The 16,564-nt window shown below is 38.0% G+C and overlaps 1 protein-coding gene across 2 annotated transcripts in view; it reads left to right on the top strand.

Annotated features, from left to right (window-relative positions):
* The window catches only part of AVL9 (AVL9 cell migration associated), a 63,625-nt gene that overhangs the window by 28,993 nt on the left and 18,068 nt on the right, over positions 1 to 16,564 (top strand). For both annotated transcript variants that reach the window (XR_009505005.1, XM_059933623.1), the window contains exons 8-10: positions 800 to 838; positions 5,013 to 5,082; positions 12,384 to 12,922. Coding sequence is in view for 1 of the 2 variants with exons in the window: in XM_059933623.1 (XP_059789606.1) it covers positions 800 to 838; positions 5,013 to 5,082; positions 12,384 to 12,922 (648 nt within the window). In the remaining variant the exon portion in view is untranslated. The remainder of the gene's footprint in view (positions 1 to 799; positions 839 to 5,012; positions 5,083 to 12,383; positions 12,923 to 16,564) is intronic.

The following is a 16,564-nucleotide window of genomic DNA, read 5'->3' as shown; positions in this document are numbered from 1 at the left end:
ATCCATTCTCTATATAATATCTTGCATCTACCAATCCCAGACTCCCAGTTCACTCCTCCCCCACACCCCCCCCCCATACACACGTGGCAACTACATGTCTGTTCTCTACGTCTGTGAGTCTTTCATGGATAAGTTCATTTATGTCATATTTTAGATTCCACATATAAGTGATACCTGTGGCATTTGTCTTTCTCTTTCTGACTTACTTCACTTAGTATGATAATCTCTAGCTCCATCCGTGTTGCTGCAAATGGCATTATTTCATTCTTTTTTATGACTGAGTAGTATTCCATTGTGTATATATACCACATCTGAAAGAAACATGTTTTTATCTTGCAGAATATTTTATATGTTGCCCTGAGAGTGAAACATTTTCCAGTAAAATATCTACGCTTATATCTTTTGATCTCTATTCTTAAGGCATCTGTTGACTGGGACATACACACATTGATCATTCACTTAACAGCTCTAATGAGTATCTGCTCTGTGAATGCCCTGGACATCCAGAAGTAAATGAATAGTACCTTACCTTTAAGGAGCTTGCAGATATTTCAAGAAAAACTGGCACAACTTATTCCAAAAAGTGCAATTTGATAGCAATTTAAGTGGTATTCACATTTTTAGAGGACACAGGAATTTCTCAGTATAACTTCATAATTTTCAATGTAGTGTTTAAAGCACTAGAATTATTTAATATTATTGATTCAATGATACATGGTTATGTTTGAGGAGAGGCAAAGGCAAATGAAAAATAGGCTTGAGTTTCTTATTTTAATACAATTTTTTTTTCTTTCTTCAGGTCCTAATCCTGTTTAAACTAATTCTTCTTGAAAAAAAGGTGAGATTTGAATGTTTGGAATATTTAATATTTATTGACATTTCTTAAATACTATATAAAATTGAAACTAATGGTAAAATATAAATTAAGACTTTTTTGGCTATAAAAGTACAGTGGGCTAAAGCACATATTTTTGTCCACTACTATAGAAGTGTAAATTTGTGCAGTCTTTTTTGGGGGTGGTTTGATAGTATTCAGTTATCAGAATGGTTTTGACTATAGATAACAAAGTTCTCTTGATTGATTGATTGGTTGCCATGCCGTGCGGCATGAGGGATCTTAGTTACTCTACCAGGGATCAAACCCATGCCCCCTAGAGTGGAAGCGCAGAATCTTAACCCCTGGACCACCAAGGAAGTCCCGAAAACTCAATTTAAATTGACTTAAAAAATAAGGAAATGTATTGGCTCGCTTCAGACTTCAGAGTGGATTGACTGAATGGTTTGACAATATAATTAAATACCTAGATTTTTTCCATCTCTTTGTTCTGTGGTCCACAGTGCTTGCTTTATCTTGAGCCTAACTTCCCTTGTAGTGTAGGATAACTGCCAACAGTAATTGAACTATGTGCTTCCTTAGCTATAACTGGTGGCAGAGATAATACCTCTTCCCAAACCATTTAATAAGGATTCTTCCTGTCAATTCCTTTGGGCCTATGAGGCCATGTGCCTACCCAGAACCAGTAATTGTTGCCAAAGAAATGCCTGTACTGATTGGCTTAAACCTGGGTTCCAGACCATTCTCTAGGACAAAGGGATGGGATTGCAATGATTTTAGATCAAAGATTTAGATGAGGGATTTTAGACCAAGAGTCTACACACTAGGCCCCAGGGCCAAATCTGGTCTACCACCTATGTTGTAAATAAAGTTTTTTTTGGAACATAGTTACGGCCATTCTTTTTCTTATTGTTTATGGCTGCTTTTGTATTACAGTGGGACAGTTGAGTAGTTGGGACAGAGACCAAATGGCCCACAAATGAAAAATGCTTGCTATCTGACCCTCTATAGAAAAGTTTGCTGACCTCTGGTTTAGAGTAATGAGGATCCATCCCTGGATCTGTGGCCAGTTATATACACTGTATTACTGTGCTCAGTAGAGTAGGGTGGAATGGATATTGGAGAGTCAACCATTCACAATATCCAGTATATTTTGTTTCCATAAAAATGTTTATCTGTTTGGCCCAGTAATTGTCCTCTTAGAGGTTTATTTTCCAGAATTAATCTTAGTTGACGCAAAGCTCTATCTAAGAGATTCTTTCAGTCATTTTTAATAATGAATTATCAGTGACTAAGTAAGTATTGATTTATTTTGTATATAATTTCCAAACAACAAAAAAGATTCTGGGTGGGTTTTTTTATTGTTGTAAAGATGTTTCATGGCATGTTAAGTGAAAAAAGTTTGCCCAGCTACATATCAAGCCCATGATTCCAATTTTATAAATAAATATGTATTCATTGAAAAGAGAGTAGGAGGAAAGACAGCAACAGTTTGGTGAGAATATCGGCTATATTTTTAAGAAGGAAATACACTTTTCTGTATTCTAGCTTTCTGGATGAATATGTATGCTTTCTTCAAACAGAAAAATAGTAAATTTTTAAAAAGTGAATGAAACTAACACGTACTAGTACAGTGTTTCAACCTTTAAAAAAAGTTTATACTTGTAAAATACACATAACATATAATTAACCATCTTAACTATTTTTAAGTGTACAGTTTTGTGGTGTTAAGTATGTTCATGTTGTACTATTATCATCCATCTGTAAAACTCTTTTCATTGTGCAAAACTGAAACTCTCTACCCATTAAACACTAACTCCTCGTTCTCCCCTTCTCCCACCTGCTGGCAACCACCCTTCTACTTTCTGTCTCTATGAATTGGGCTACTCTAGGTTCCTCATATAAATGAAATCATAGGTGTTTCTTTTTGTGACTGGCTTATTTCACTTAGCATAGTGTCCTCAAGGTTCATCCATGTACAACAGATGTCTGAATTTCCTCCCTTTTTAAGGATGAATAATATTCCATGTATGTACATACCACATTTTGGCTGTCATGAATAATGCTGCTATGAACATGGGTCTATGTATGTCTCTTCAAGACCTTGCTTTCAGTTTTTTGGAGTGTATACCCAGAAGTGGTATTGCTGGATCACATGTTAGTTCTATTTTTAATTTTTTGAGGAACTGCCATCTTTTCCACAGTAGCTACATCATTTTACATTCCTACCAACAGTGCATAAGTGTGCCGATTTATCCACATCCTCTCCAACACTTGTTATTTTCAGGTGTTTTGATAGTAGCCATCCCTAATAGGTATGAGGTGATATCTCCTGGGTTTGATTTGCATTTTCCTAATGATTAGTTATGTTGAGCACCTTTTCATGTGCTTTTTGGCCACTTGCATATCTTCCTTGGAGAAACGTGTATCCAAATTCTTTGCCCATTTTTAATCAGGTTTGTTTTTTTGTTGTTGAGTTGTAGGTTTCAAACTTTTTATTGCAACCCATAATAAAAAATGTTCTTTGTTGCAACCTAGAGCCCATGTGGATACATGTTTCTGAAATAAAATTTTGCAAAATAATATTTAACCTAGCCACATGCAGTGACATTTATGATCAAGTAGACTTTATTTAATGTGGCAAATCACAGGTACACACTTTTTATATTGGTTTGATAAAGTAAGGACATCTTTTAATGCAGTCTTGGTTTCTCTGTACTTGCAAAGCACTCAAATAAGCAATGTGTAAGGAGAGCACAGGAGATTGTGGGTGCTATGCTTTACCGGATATCATTTAGTGCCACTAAATGATTTAATTGTTTAAAAAAAGAAAAATATCTCACCTGAGCAACTATATGCTTGTTTTTTTCCTCTAATTATCACCAGCGTTAGTTTTAGTGCAATATCTAACGGAACCCTGTTCCAGTTTAATTTTTCTCAATTTTTATTCTGAAAAATGTCAAACCTACAGGAAAGTTGATAGAGTAATATATAATGAACACTTTTATACCATTCATCTGTATTTATGAGTTGTTAACATTTTGCTTTTGTATTACATTGCTTTATATGTGTTCATTTTTCTCCCTGAATCATAATAATTTTAAACTAATTTGTAGACTCCATGGTACTTCATCCCTAAATACTTTGGGACAGCAGTCCCCAACCTTTTTGGCACCAGAGACCAGTTTCGTGGAAGACTGTATTTCCATGGATCGGGGGCGGGGCTGGGGGGATGGTTCAGGTGGTAATGCAAGCGATGGGGAGCAGCACATGAAGCTTTGCTCACTCGCCGGCCGCTCACCTCCTGCTGTGCGGCCCGGTTCCTAACAGGCCCTGGACGGGCACCAGTCTGTGGCCCCGGGGTTGGGGACACCTGCTTTAGGATATATTTGTTAAGAATAAGGGTACATTCCTACATAGACAAAATACCATTTTCACATTCAAGAAATTTAAGATTGATATAATAAGTGCTATCTAATGTACAGTCCATTTTCACATTTCCCCAGATGTCATAATAATGCGCTATAAGCTGGTTGCTTTTCTTAATCTGGAGACCAAGGATCATTTATTGCATTGTTAGCTTTCTTTAATCTCAAACAGTGGCACCACCTCGCTCTGTTTTTGTTTTTATGACATTGGCCTTTTAATTTTTTTTTTTTTTAAGAATCCAGATTAGTTGCATTATAATATTAGATTTGTCTGATTGTTGTCTTGTCACTAGTTTCAGATTAAACTTTTCTGGCAAGAATACAGGTGGTGGTGTGTCCTTCTCTCGGGGCATCACAACAGGCGCCCCATAACTGTTTGTATTATTATTGGCAATGTGAAATTTGATGATCTGATTCAGGTGGTGGTTGCCGGGTTTCTTCAAATTAGATACTTGTTTTTTCTCTTTGCAATTAATAGGTAAACTGTGGGTTGATAAATTTGAAGGTATGTGGATATCCTGTTACCCAACAACCTTTCACAGTAGTTTTAGCATCCATTGGTAATTTTTACCTGAACCATGATAGATGCTTGGTGATTTTCTGATTCTATCATAAATTCTGTATGTATTAGCTGTTATAGTTCTGTAAAGAAGAGTTTTCCCCTCTCCCTTCTTTTCTTTTTTCTTGTTTTAAAGTATCATTGTGGACTCATGGATTTTCTGATTTAATTTTGATTGACTCCATTTCAGGTTCTCTTTTATATTTCTCCAGTGAATAAATTGGTGGGTGCCCTGATGACGGTGTTATCCCTTTTTCCAGGTAAGAGCGTAGCAGTTTCTACTCTTTCTTTTTTTAATTTGTCCTGGACCTTTTTTTTTTTGAAATTAATTTATTTGTTTATTTTCGGCTGCATTGGGTCTTTGTTGCTGCGCACGACCTTTCTTTAGTTGCGGCGAGCGGGGGCTACGCTTTGTTGCGGTGAGCGGGGGCTATGCTTCGCTGCGGTGCGTGGGCTTATCATTGCGGTGGCTTCTCTTGTTGCAGAGCACGGCTCTAGGCGCACGAGCTTCAGTAGTTGTGGCACATGGACTCAGTAGTTGTGGCGCCGGGCTTAGTTGCTCGGCAGCATGGGGAATCTTTCTGGACCAGGGCTTGAACCCGTGTCCCCTGCATTAGCAGGCGGATTCTTAACCACTGTACCACCAAGGAAGCCCTGTCCTGGACTTTTTTTTTTAATATTAATTTATTTTTATTTTTTTGAATTTTATTTTTTATACAGCAGGTTCTTATTAGTTATCTATTTTATACATATTAGTATATATATTTATTTATTTTTGACTGCATTGGGTCTTTGTTGCTACCTGTGGGCTTTCTCTAGTTGTGGTGAGCAGGGGTTAATCTTCGTTGTGGTGCGCAGGCTTCTCATTGCAGTGGCTTCTCTTATTGCAGAGCATTGGCTCTAGGCATGCAGGCTTCAGTAGTTGTGGCTCGCAGGCTCTAGAGCGCAGGCTCAGTAGTTGTGGCACATGGGCTTAGTTGATCCACGGCATGTGGGATCTTCCTTGACCAGGGCTCAACCCCATGTCCCCTGCATTGGCAGGCGGATTTTTAACCACTGCTCCACCAGAGAAGTCCCTGGACCTTTGAATGATAAAAATTTTCAAGGAAAAAGTGGTTAGGGTTACCATTCTATCTTTTTTTTTCTCCAAAAGTTTTTTTATTTTTTAAAAAAATATTTGTTTATATATTCGGCTGCACTGGGTCTTAGTTGCGTCACGTTGGATCTTTGTTGCGGCACACGGGATCTTTTAGTTGCGACATGGGGTAATCTTTTTTTTTTTTTTAATAAATTTATTTTTTCTTTATTTATTTTATTTTTGGCTGTGTTGGGTCTTCGTTGCTGCGCATGGGCTTTCTCTAGTTGTGGCAAGCGGGGGCTACTCTTCGTTGTGGTGCACGGGCTTCTCATTGCGGTGGCTTCTCTTGTTGCAGAGCACAGTCTCTAGGTACACAGGCTTCAGTGGTTGTGGCTCACGGGTTCTAGAGTGCAGGCTCAGTACTTGTGGCGCATGGGCTTAGTTGCTCCATGGCATGTGGGATCTTCCTGGACCAGGGCTCAAACCTGTGTCCCCTGCATTGGCAGGCGGATTCTTAACCACTGCGCCACCAGGGAAGCGACATGGGGGAATCTATTAGCTGTGTGGCATGTGGGATCTAGTTTCCTGACATTTTCACTTTGGCAATAGGTTTCTCTTTTGTCTGAGATTTTCTTTTCTCTCTCCATTTTTTTGGAATTTATTTTTTTATACAGCAGTTTCTCATTAGTTATCCGTTTTATACACATCAGCGTATACATGTCAATCTCAATCGCCCAATTCATCACACCACCACCTCACCGCCCCGCCACTTTCCCCCCTTGCTGTCCATACGTTTGTCCTCTACAACTGTGTCTCTATTTCTGCCCTGCAAACCGGTTCATCTGCACCATTTTTCTAGGTTCCACATATATGCATTAATATACAATATTTGTTTTTCTTTTTCTGACTTACTTCACTCCGTATGACAGTCTCTAGGTCCATCCACATCTCTACAAATGACCCAATTTCATTCCTTTTTATGGCTTAGTAATATTCCGTTATATATATGTACCACATCTTCTTTATCCATTCGTCTGTCGATGGGCATTTAGGTTGCTTCCATGTCCTGGCTATTGTAAATAGTGCTGCAGTGAACATTGGGGTGCATGTGTCTTTTTGAATTATGGTCTTCTCTGGGTATATGCCCAGGAGTGGGATTGCTGGGTCATATGGTAATTCTATTTTTAATTTTTAAAGGAACCTCCATACTGTTCTCCATAATGGCTGTATCAATTTACATTCCCACCAACAGTGCAAGAGGGTTCCCTTTTCTCCACACCCTCTCCAGTATTTGTTGTTTGTAGTTTTTCTGATGATGCCCATGCTAACTGGTGTGAGGTGATACCTCATTGTAGTTTTGATTTGCATTTCTCTAATAATTAGTGAAGTTGAGCAGCTTTTCATGTGCTTCTTGGCCATCTGTATGTCTTCTTTGGAGAAATGGCTGTTTAGATCTTCTGCCCATTTTTGGATTGGGTTGTTCATATTTTTAATATTGAGCTGCATGAACTATTTATATATTTTAGAGATTAATCCTTTGTCCATTGATTCATTTGCAAATATTTTCTCCCATTCTGAGGGTTGTCTCTTCATCTTGCTTGTGGTTTCCTTTGCTGTGCAAAAGCTTTTAAGTTTCATTAGGTCCCATTTATTTATTTTTGTTTTTATTTCCATTACTCTAGGAGGTGGATCAAAAAAAGATCTTGCTGTGATTTATGTCAAAGAGTGTTCTTCCTATGTTTTCCTCTGAGAGTTTTATAGTGTCCAGTCTTACATTTAGGTCTCTAATCCATTTTGAGTTTATTTTTGTGTATGGTGTTAGGGAGTGTTCTAATTTCATTCTTTTACATTCAGCTGCCCAGTTTTCCCAGCACCACTTATTGAAGAGACTGTCTTTTCGCCATTGAATATCCTTGCCTCCTTTGTCATAGATTAGTTGACTATAGCTGCATGGATTTATCTCTGGGCTTTCTAACCTGTTCCATTGATCTATATTTCTGTTTCTGTGCCAGTACCATATTGTCTTGATTACTGTAGCTTTGTAGTACAGTCTGAAGTCAGGGAGTCTGATTCCTCCAGCTCCGTTTTTTTCTCCCTCAAGACTGCTTTGGCTATTCAGGGTCTTTTATGTCTCCATACAAATTTTAAGATTTTTTTGTTCTAGTTCTGTAAAAAATGCCATTAGTGATTTGATAGGGATTGCATTGAATCTGTAGATTGCTTTGGGGAGTATAGTCATTTACACATTATTGATTCTTCCAATCCAAGAACATGGTATATCTCTCCATCTGTTTGTATCATCTTTAATTTCTTTCATCAGTGTCTTATAGTTTTCTGCATACAGGTCTTTTGTCCCCCTAGGTAGGTTTATTCCTAGGTATTTTATTCTTTTTGTTGCAGTGGTAAATGGGAGTGTTTCCATAATTTCTCTTTCAGGTTTTTCATAATTAGTGTATAGGAATGCAAGAGATTTCTGTGCATTAATTTTGTATCCTGCAACTTTATCAAATTCATTGATTAGCTCTAGTAGTTTTCTGGTGACATCTTTAGGATTGTCTATGTATAGTATCATGTCATCTGCAAACAGTGACAGTTTTACTTCTTTTCCAATTTGTATTCCTTTTCTTTCTTTTTCTTCTCTGATTGCCATGGCTAGGACTTCCAAAACTATGTTGAATAATAGTGGCGAGAGTGGACATCCTTGTCCTGTTCCTGATCTTAGAGGAAATGCTTTCAGTTTCTCACCATTGAGAATGATGTTTGCTGTGGGTTTCTCGTATATGGACTTTATTATGTTGAGGTAGGTTCCCTCTATGCCCACTTTCTGGAGAGTTTTTATCATAAATGGGTGTTGAATGTTGTCAAAAGCTTTTACTGCGTCTATTGAGATGATCATATGGTTTTTATTCTTCAACTTGTTAATGTGGTGTATCACATTGATTGATTTGCATATATTGAAGAATCCTTGCATCCCTGGGATAAATCCCACTTGATCATGGGGGTGTTGATCACTTAACATCCTTTTAATGTGTTGTTGCATTCTGTTTGCTAGTATTTTGTTGAGGATTTTTGCATCTATATTCATCAGTGATATTGGTCTGTAATTTTCTTTTTTTGTAGTATCTTTGTCTGGTTTTGGTATCAGGGTGATGGTGGCCTTGTAGAATGAGTTTGGGAGTGTTCCTTCCTCTGCAATTTTTTGGAAGAGTTTGAGAAGGGTGGGTGTTAGCTCTTCTCTAAATGTTTGATAGAATTCACCTGTGAAGCCATCTGATCCTGGACTTGTGTTAGTTGGAAGATTTTTAATCACAGTTTCAATTTCATTACTTGTGATTGGTCTGTTCATATTTTCTGCTTCTTCCTGGTTCAGTCTTGGAAGGTTATACCTTTCTAAGAATTTGTCCATTTCTTCCAGGTTGTCCATTTTATTGTCATAGAGTTGCTTGTAGTAGTGTCTTAGGATGCTTTGTATTTCTGCGGTGTCTGTTGTAACATCTCCTTTTTCATATCAGATTTTATTGATTTGAGTCCTCTCCCTCTTTTTCTTGATGAGTCTGGCTAATGGCTTATCACTTTTGTGTATCTTCTCAAAGAACCAGCTTTTAGTTTTTTTGATCTTTGCTGTTGTTTTCTTTGTTTCTATTTCATTTATTTCTGCTCTGATCTTTATGATTTCTTTCCGTCTGCTAACTTTGGGTTTTGTTTGTTCTTCTTTCTCTAATTCCTTTAGGTGTAAGGTTAGATTTTGTATTTGAGATGTTTCTTGTTTCTTTTTTTTTTTTAATAAATTTATTTATTTTTGGCTGCGTTGGGTCTTCATTGCTGCGCGCGGGCTTTCTCTAGTTGTGGTGAGCGTGGCCTACTCGTCGTTGTGGTGCGTGAGCTTCTCATTGCAGTGGCTTCTCTTGTTGCAGAGCACAGGCTCTAGGCGCACGGGCTTCAGTAGTTCTGGCTTGTGGGCTCTAGAGCGCAGCCTCGGTAATTGTGGCACATGGGTTTAGTTACTCTGTGGCATGTGGGTCTTCCCGGACCAGGGCTTGAACCCATGTCCCCTGCACTGGGAGGCGGACTCTCAACCACTGTGCCACCAGGGAAGCCCGTTTCTTGTTTCTTGAGGTAGGCTTGTATTGCTATAAACTTCACTCTTACAACTGCTTTTGCTGCATCCCATGGGTTTTCGATCGTTGTGTTTTCATTGTCATGTGTCTCTAGGTGTTTTTTGATTTCCTCTTTGATTTCTTCAGTGATCTCTTGGTTATTTAGTAATGTATTGTTTAGCCTCCATGTGTTTGTGTTTTTTTACACTTTTTTCCCTTTTATTGATTTCTAATCTCATAGCATTGTGGTCAGAAAAGATGCTTGATATGATTTCAGTTTTCTTAAATTTACTGAGGCTTGATTTGTGACCCAAGATGTGATCTATCCTGGAGAATGTTCCATCCGCACTTGAGAAGAAAGTGTAATCTGCTGTTTTTGGATGGAATGTCCTATAAATATCAGTTAAATCTATCTGGTCTATTGTGTCATTTAAAGCTTCTGTTTCCTTATTAATTTTCTGTCTGGATGATCTGTCCATTGGTGTAAGTAAGGTTTTAAAGTCCCCCACTATTATTGTGTCACTGTCGATTTCCTCTTTTATAGCTGTTAGCAGTTGCCTTATGTATTGAGGTGCTCCTATATTGGGTGCATATATATTTATAATTATTATATCTTCTTCTTGGATTTGTCCCTTGATCATTATGTAGTGTCCTTCCTTGTCTCTTGTAACATTCTTTATTTTAAAGTCTATTTTATCTGATATGAGTATTGCTACTCCAGCTTTCTTTTGATTTCCATTTGCATGGAATATCTTTTTCCATCCCCTCACTTTCAGTCTGCATGTGTCCCTAGGTCTGAAGTGGGTCTCTTGTAGACATCATATATATGGGTCTTGTTTTTGTATCCATTCAGCAAGCCTTTGTCTTTTGGTTGGGCATTTAATCCATCCACATTTAAGGTAATTATCGATATGTATGTTCCTATTACCATTTTCTTAATTGTTTTGGGTTTGTTGTTTCCCGCTTAGAGAAGTTCCTTTAGCATTTGTTGTTGAGCTGGTTTGGTGGTGCTGAAATCTCTTAGCTTTTGCTTGTCTGTAAAGCTTTTGATTTCTCCATTGAATCTGAATGAGATCCTTGCCGGGTAGAGTAATCTTGGTTGTAGGTTCTTCCCTTTCATCACTTTAAATATGTCATGCCACTCCCTTCTGGCTTGTAGAGTTTCTTCTGAGAAATCAGCTGTTAACCTTATGGGAGTTCCCTTGTATGTTATTTGTCGTTTTTCCCTTGCTGCTTTCAATAATTTTTCTTTGTCTTTAATTTTTGCCAATTTGATTACTGTTTGTCTCAGCATGTTTCTCTTTGGGTTTATCCTGTATGGGACTCTCTGCGCTTCGTGGACTTGGGTGGCTATTTCCTTTCCCATGTTAGGGAAGTTTTCAACTATAATCTCTTCAAATATTTTTTCGGGTCCTTCTCTCTCTCTTCTCCTTCTGGGACCCCTATTATGCGAATGTTACTGTGTTTAATGTTGTCCCAGAGGTCTCTTAGGCTGTCTTCATTTCTTTTCATTCTTTTTTCTTTATTCTGTTCCACAGCAGTGAATTCCACCATTCCATCTTCCAGGTCACTTATCCGTTCTTCTGCCTCAGTTATTCTGCTATTGATTCCTTCTAGTGTACTTTTCATTTCAGTTATTGTATTGTTCATCTCAGTTTGTTTGCTCCTTAATTCTTCTAGGTCTTTGTTAACCATTTCTTGCATCTTCTTGATCTTTGCCTCCATTCTTTTTCTGAGGTCCTGGATCACCTTCACTATCATTATTCTGAATTCTTTTTCTGGAAGGTTGCCTATCTCCACTTCATTTAGTTGTTTTTCTGGGGTTTTATTTTGTTCCTTCATGTGGTACATAGCCCTCTGCCTTTTCATCTTGTCTATCTATGAATGTAGTTTTTGTTCCACAGGCTGCAGGATTGTAGTTCTTCTTGCTTCTGCTCTCTGTTCTCTTTTTTTCTCATTGAAATTTGTGCAAACATAGCTTATTAAAATTTTTATAGGAGAGTTCCACTCTTCTGTTTGTATTTTTTAAAATTTTATTTTATTTTTTTATACAGCAGGTTCTTATTAGTTATCTACTTTGTACATATTAGTGTATGCATGTCAATCCCAATCTCCCAATTCATCCCACCACCACCCCAACGTCCCATGTTCCCCCCTTGGTGTCCATACATTTGTTGTCTACGTCTGTGTCTCTACTTCTGCCTTGCAAACCAGTTCACGTGTACCATTTTTCTAGATTCCACATATATGCGTTAATATACGATATTTGTATTTCCCTTTCTGACTTACTTCAGTGGAGTTCCACTATTTAAAGCAGAATATACAACTCTTGTTTTTCCTTTACCTTATTATAAGCCAAACTATTCTCCAATATTGTATGTTTTAGGCATGATTGAACATGGTCTCAGTGATAGTTCTCAGTATAGACCCCGAAAGAGTATGTCTGAAGATGTTGGGCTTCAAGAAAGTAATCCCCCTGAAGATGAATTTGTTTCTATGCCTGCTCCTGACATTTCAAATACCAACTTGGGAACTGTCGAGAAAATCATGATGGGAAACCATGGAAGAGATGCTGCCATCAAGACTGAAGAACCTTTGTTCCAGGTAGACGATGACAACAGTGAAGGACAGGAACCCAATGACAGCAATCAATATTTGAAACCTCCTTCTCGCCCATCTCCAGAGTCTTCAGAAAGTGACTGGGAGACCTTGGATCCTAGTGTCTTAGAGGACTCCTCCTTGAAAGAAAGAGAACAGGTGGGATCGGAACAGACAAACTCATTTCCAAAGGAGTCTTTGCCCTCAGACAGTCCTCCGATTACTGTACAACCTCAAGCTAACACAGGCCAGGTAGTCCTGATACCAGGGCTAATTTCCGGTTTGGAAGAGGACCAGTATGGCATGCCCCTGGCCATCTTCACAAAGGTAGGGTTTAAAATCCTTTATTAAGGCCCTTAAGGATATAACAAAATCCTTTTAGAATTTAACTTTTAGTGTTAAACACATTTTCAGTCTGAAAATTTTTCTTTGACTGTAAAATACACAGTGCTGTGGCATCTGTGACCATAGTGCAAGGCTACAGAGAATTAATTCAGGGGATTTTGAGGTCACCAATCACTGTATTTGGTCTGTTTTTAATTATTCAGGTTTATCTTTGGTGGGGGAGGAGGCAGTCTTGATTACATTAAATGAATGTATATTAAAATACGACAATTCCAAAAACTACAATTTTGTAAGAACAAGAAAGCTTAAATGGCTAACTTAAATATTAGTACCCCTCGTAGATATAATATAGTGTTTTGGTTAACTTGCCCTAAAAACTATTTTTTAATCTTTTTATGAAAAAACATTCAAAATGTATTTGTGATTTAACTTAACACAACGTAGTAAATCAAATTGAATCTTTGAGCCAGCATCTTATGTCCTAGGATATCATTTCTTGATGTCAGGAATATTTTAGGATTCTGGAAGCGACATTTGGTTTTTTTTGATTTTTCATCCTACTCAGGAGTTTCTCAGGAGAAACTCCTTATTTTATTGCCCTTCATGCATTATTTTTCAAAATGGAGCAGAAGAAAAAAATCCCATTTTTTTTTTTTAAGTAAAATTTATTTATTTATTTTTGGCTGCATTGGGTCTTCACTAATGTGCGCAGGCTTTCTCTAGTTGCAGCGAGCAGGGGCTATTCTTCATTGTGGTGCGTGGGCTTCTCATTACAGTGGGTTCTCTTGCTGTGGAGCATGGGCTATAAGCGCACGGCCTTCAGTAGTTGTGGCAGACGGGCTTAGTTGCTCCACGCTATGTGGAATCTTCTCAGACCAGGGATCGAACCAGTGTCCCCTGTACTGGCAAGTGGATTCTTAACCACTGTGCCACCAGCAAAGTCCCCCAATTCATTTTTTAGTCAAAAAGTATTTATTGCCTTCCTATGTGCTAGGCTCGTACTAGGTTCTAAATTCTTGCAACCATGGTCTTGCAATCTACCATGAAAGACAAATACATCTGTCCAGTAACGAGAGCAATGTTTTATGTTTTCTGTAAATACCTTGCTTTATTCCTGAAGTAAAAGAAAATGGATAGTATTGACTTGAACATGTATTTCCACTATATGATAGATTCTTTCTGGGTTTATTCAGTTTTACAAATAAGTAGTTGCCCCAAGTTAGTGTTGGCTGAATAGTTAACAGAAAATGCTGTCTTTGTTCATTTTGTGACCTGTTAGGGGATGCTGAAATTATCTTAATTGGTTTCATGATTGAACTAATGCACATTTTCTTAAAACTGGGATTCAGGAGCCTGGGGAGAAAACTCAGGGCTCTCAAACTACTGAGTATACTCAATAGCCACAAACTGTGGGTTTTCTGAACTCATATGTGAGTGTCATGACTGCCTATACGTTTTGGAGCCCTTACTTTGCTGCTTCACCCACCCACTCTAATTTTTATCACTGTGGAGATATCAAGAGGGAGGGATTTTGTTTTTGTCTGCCAGGTTGCTGAGTTAAAGCAATGGTAATGTGTTCTGTGTGCTTTTAATAAACTGTTTGGCAGAATATTCTTTTTGTGTCCATTATACCAGTACTGCGTATATGATGGGCTTACCACCATCATTATGGTAAATTAAACTTTTTTTTTGGTTTTATGTTTTATTGTGTAATATTCAAATCTAACTTGTTTAATCACAGTTTCAAATACAATTGCTGATTCTTTCATGTCAGTAGCTTTCAAATACGGAATATACTGAAAAGTGAATTGCCTTTAGGCTTTTTCTTTTTTTCTCTTGAAGATGTTAAAAATACTTGTACAGAAGAACTAGGTTAAAAAGCATCTTTTAAAAAAAATTATTTATTTATTTATTTTTGGCTGTGTTGAGTCTTCATTGCCGCACATGGGGTTTCTCTATTTGTGGCGAGCGGGGGCTACTCTTTGTTTTGGTGCGTGGGCTTCTCATTGCAGTGGCTTCTCTTGTTGAGGAGCATGGGCTCTAGGTGCGTGGGCTTCAGTAGTTGTGGCATGTGGGCTCAGTAGTTGTGGCTCACGGGCTCTGGAGTGCAGGCTCAGTAGTTGTGGCGCACGGGCTTAGTGGCTCCACGGCATGTGGGATCTTCCTGGACCAGGGCTCGAACCCGTGTCCCCTGCACTGGCAGGAGGATTCTTAACCACTGCGCCACCAGGAAAGCCCACAATTTGTAACTGTTTTAGTAAAACAAATATATGAAAGAATTAAAAGTATATGTAGTTGGAAACCAAAATTCTTTTCTGCCACATGTATTAAACCGCTTTATGTATTGCTTCTGAGTTTATATTTGGTTTGCTTGCTTACAGAGTATCATATTCAAATTTAGGGAACCTACAAATAACTCGTGGCTAGCTAAAAAGTAATGGATGCATGTTTTTTAGTTTTATTTAAGTGGCACTATACTTTTTCTTTTTCCTCTCAACATTGTTTTTAGTTTCATCTGTAATTTTGCGTGAAGTTGTGTATTATTATTCCTCTGTAGTTTTCTGTTTTCAGCTATTCTGCAGCTTACGAACTCTGTGGATGGAGATCTACATTGTTTCCAATTTCTGGCTACTACAAATAATGCTTCTATGAAATTCTTATTCAGAAATCTTGGCTGTATACATGCAAGCATTTCTTTAGGATTCAGCACCTAGAAGTGGGAATACTGGATTACAGGGTATGGGTATGCTAGCTTTACTAGAATAATTCCAAACTGTTTTCTAAAGTGGTTGTGACAGTTTACATCCCCATAGCAGTGATTAAGAGTTCCCATTGTTTCACATTCTTACCAACACTTGTTATTGTCAAACTTCCTGATATTTAGCCAATCTGATAGTATCTTCTGGCTCTTAGTTTGTAATTTTTTTTCAGTAGTCACTATTGAGGTTGAGCATCTTTTCATGTTCTTCTTAACCATTTGGATTTCCCTTTGTGTACTCATTCTTCAAAGCTTCTGGATTGTTTCCCTTGTCGTCACTGATTTGTGGGACTTAAAGCTTTGTAGTTTTGACTTTCACATTTTGGGTTTTATCTACCTGGAATTAATTTTTGTGTGTGGTGAAGAAAGGGAGTCTGTCTCTGTGTTTTTTGTTGTTTCATTGGTGTATCTGTCTATCCCTGTGTCAGTCCTGCACTGTGTTAATTACCATGTATGTCGTGTCAGGCAGAGAAAAGGCTTCCCCTCTTGCTGTTGTTCTTCAAGAGTTTCTTAGCCCTTTGCATTTCCACATTAATTTTAGGATCAACTTAAGTTCTCACTCACACAGGTTGAGATTTTGAGAGATTACCTTTAAACGCTCGATAAAATTTTGGAGAGAACTGACATCCCTGCAGTATGGAGGCTTCCAGTTCATGAACATGCTTATCATCCCTGAACAGAGGAGAGATGAGAAAATGGCAGTTGGTCCTGATGGCATTGTAGCCCTTCCCAAGTCGCAGTGGAGAAGGCAGTATGCTTTTGCAGCTCTCTAGCAGGTCAGCTCACAACAGGTTTGCCAGATTTACCAAGCTGAGGTGTGTTTTTTGATGTTATTTGTTTTTTAGTTTTAATTGTGGTTTAAAAAA

The sequence above is a fragment of the Balaenoptera ricei genome, chromosome 9 (assembly GCF_028023285.1).
Source record: "Balaenoptera ricei isolate mBalRic1 chromosome 9, mBalRic1.hap2, whole genome shotgun sequence".
In the NCBI taxonomy this organism is placed as follows: Eukaryota; Metazoa; Chordata; class Mammalia; order Artiodactyla; family Balaenopteridae; genus Balaenoptera; species Balaenoptera ricei.
The sequence above is the reverse complement of the archived record's forward strand: the minus strand, read 5'-3'. Positions and strand labels throughout refer to the sequence as shown.